This window comes from Eimeria mitis, genomic scaffold, assembly GCF_000499745.2.
Source record: "Eimeria mitis Houghton genomic scaffold, Emh_scaff223, whole genome shotgun sequence".
Taxonomy (NCBI): domain Eukaryota; phylum Apicomplexa; class Conoidasida; order Eucoccidiorida; family Eimeriidae; genus Eimeria; species Eimeria mitis.
In genome coordinates this window covers 17124-19180 of record NW_013570556.1, presented here as the reverse complement: position 1 = coordinate 19180, position 2057 = coordinate 17124, and the positions used below count along the sequence as shown (strand labels likewise).

Here is a 2057-nt window from a genome sequence, read left to right as displayed (position 1 = left end):
CAGCAACCTTCTTCAGGGGCTCATCGTCCTGTTTTATACACACACACAAACACTTTGCTGCTGCTGCTGCTGCTGCTGCTGCTGCTGGTTGTGGGGTCTCCTGCAGCAGCAGCAGCTGCAGCTGCTGCTTCTGGTGCTGGTAAAAGCTGCTGCTGCTGCTGCTGCTGCTGGTGTCTGCTGCAGCAGACGGCAGCAGCAGCAACCCAAATAACACCGTCACTGTGCAGCAGCAGCAGCAGCAGCAGCAGCAACAGCAGCAGCTGCTGCTGCAACAGCAGCAGTAGTTGATTCTACAGCACAGCCACAGCTCCAGTAGCAGCAGCAGCAGCNGCTGCTGCTGCAACAGCAGCAGTAGTTGATTCTACAGCACAGCCACAGCTCCAGTAGCAGCAGCAGCAGCAGCAGCAAACTACTATCTATTAGCAGCAGCAACAGCAGCAAGACCAGCAGCAGCAGCAGCAACAGTAATTGCACCAGCAGCAGCAGCAGCAGCAGCAACAGCAGCGTACGTTTTTCTCTGCGAGTTGCTGCAGCTGCTGCAGCAGCTGGTGGAGCTGCGGGTCCCTGGATAGCTGCTGCAGCTGCTGCGCTGCTGCTGTATCGAGTGCAGCAGCAGCAGCAGCAGCAATTCCTTCTCCTTCTGCTGCAGCAGCAAGCCCTTTAGCAGCAGCTGCTGCTTTTGCTGCAGCAGCCTCAGCAGCAGATCGCAGTGCTGCTGCATATGCTGCTGCTTCTTCTGCTAGTGCTGGTGCTACTGCTTCTGTTGCTGCTGCTGCTGCTGCTGCTGCTTCCCCAGGGCTTGAAGCAGCAACAGCAGCAGCAACTGCTGCTGCTGCTGCTGCTGTATACCGAGGCATCCGCACCTCGCATGCTACAGGGGCCCGCAGCAAGCTGCTGCTGTCTTTGCTGCACTGCTGCTGCTGCTGCTGCAGCAGCAGCAGCAGCTTCTGCAGCGGCGCAGCACTCAACGCCTTCAAACCCTCCTCATCCTAAACAACACCACAAACCCTAAACCCTAAACCCTAAAAACCTAAACCCTAAACCCTAAAACCCTAAACCCTAAACCCTAAAACCCTAAACCCTAAACCCTAAAACCCTAAACCCTCAACCCACAAACCCTAAACCCTCAACCCACAACCGCTAAACCCTAAACCCCCAACCCACCACCCCTAAACCCTAAACCCTTAAACCCTAAACCCTAAACCCTAAACCCTAAACCCTCACGGGTATAGCGAGATACTCTGGCGGTGCATTGGCGAAGGTGGTTGGGTCCTTTTGGTTGGGGGTGGGTTTGCTGTTTATTGAAGAAGGCCGCGTCTGCAAAACCCTAAACCCTAAACCCTAAACCCTAAACCCTAAACCCTAAACCCTAGATGGTAGACACTAGAGTGTTCATGCGAAAGGACGGACAAGGAGACAGGAAGCAGCAGCAGCAGCAGCAACAGCAGCAACGGCAGCAAAAGCAACAGCAACACCAGCAGCAACACCAGCAGCAGCAGCAGCAGCAGCAGCAGCAGCAGCAGCAGCAGCAGCAGCAAGTAGTATACTTTTTTGGGGCGTGTTCTATTCCAGTGTTTGGCTCCCTTCTTCTGCGGGTGATGTGCATACAGACGAAATTGCTGCTGCTGCTGCTGCTGCTGCTGCTGCTGCTGTTGCTGCTGCTGCTGCTGCTGCAGCTGCTGCAGCACAGATAGTGGCGCGTGCAGCGGCGAGTTGAGGCAGCAATCTTCTCTGGCTGCTGCTGCTGCTGCTGCTGTTGCTGCTGCTGCTGCTGCACCGCTCCGCGAGCGGCAGCAAAACGAAGACGGCTGCAGCAGCAGCCAGCCGCTGCAGCAGCTGCTGCTGTTTGTTTCTGCTGCAGCAGCAAGCGTACCGCCTAGTGCTGCTGTTGCTGCTGCTGCAGTTGCAGCAGCAGGAGCTGCTGCTGCAACAAACCACAAGCACACGCAGCAAACAGCAGCAGCAACAGCAGCAGCAGCAGCAGCAGCAGGGGGCCTCATCCCGTGCTGCCTTGAGCTGCGACGAAACAGCAGCAGCTGAAGCAACATGAGCAGGTT

At 56.5% G+C, this 2057-nt stretch overlaps 1 protein-coding gene across 1 annotated transcript in view; it reads right to left on the bottom strand.

Annotated features, from left to right (window-relative positions):
• EMH_0004190 (uncharacterized protein) overlaps window positions 1-2057 on the bottom strand; it is a gene marked incomplete at both ends in the record, with an annotated part of 6475 nt that overhangs the window by 3813 nt on the left and 605 nt on the right. The window contains 3 exons of the mRNA XM_013496667.1: window positions 510-989; window positions 1225-1317; window positions 1548-1924. Coding sequence (XP_013352121.1) covers window positions 510-989; window positions 1225-1317; window positions 1548-1924 — 950 coding nt within the window. The remainder of the gene's footprint in view (window positions 1-509; window positions 990-1224; window positions 1318-1547; window positions 1925-2057) is intronic.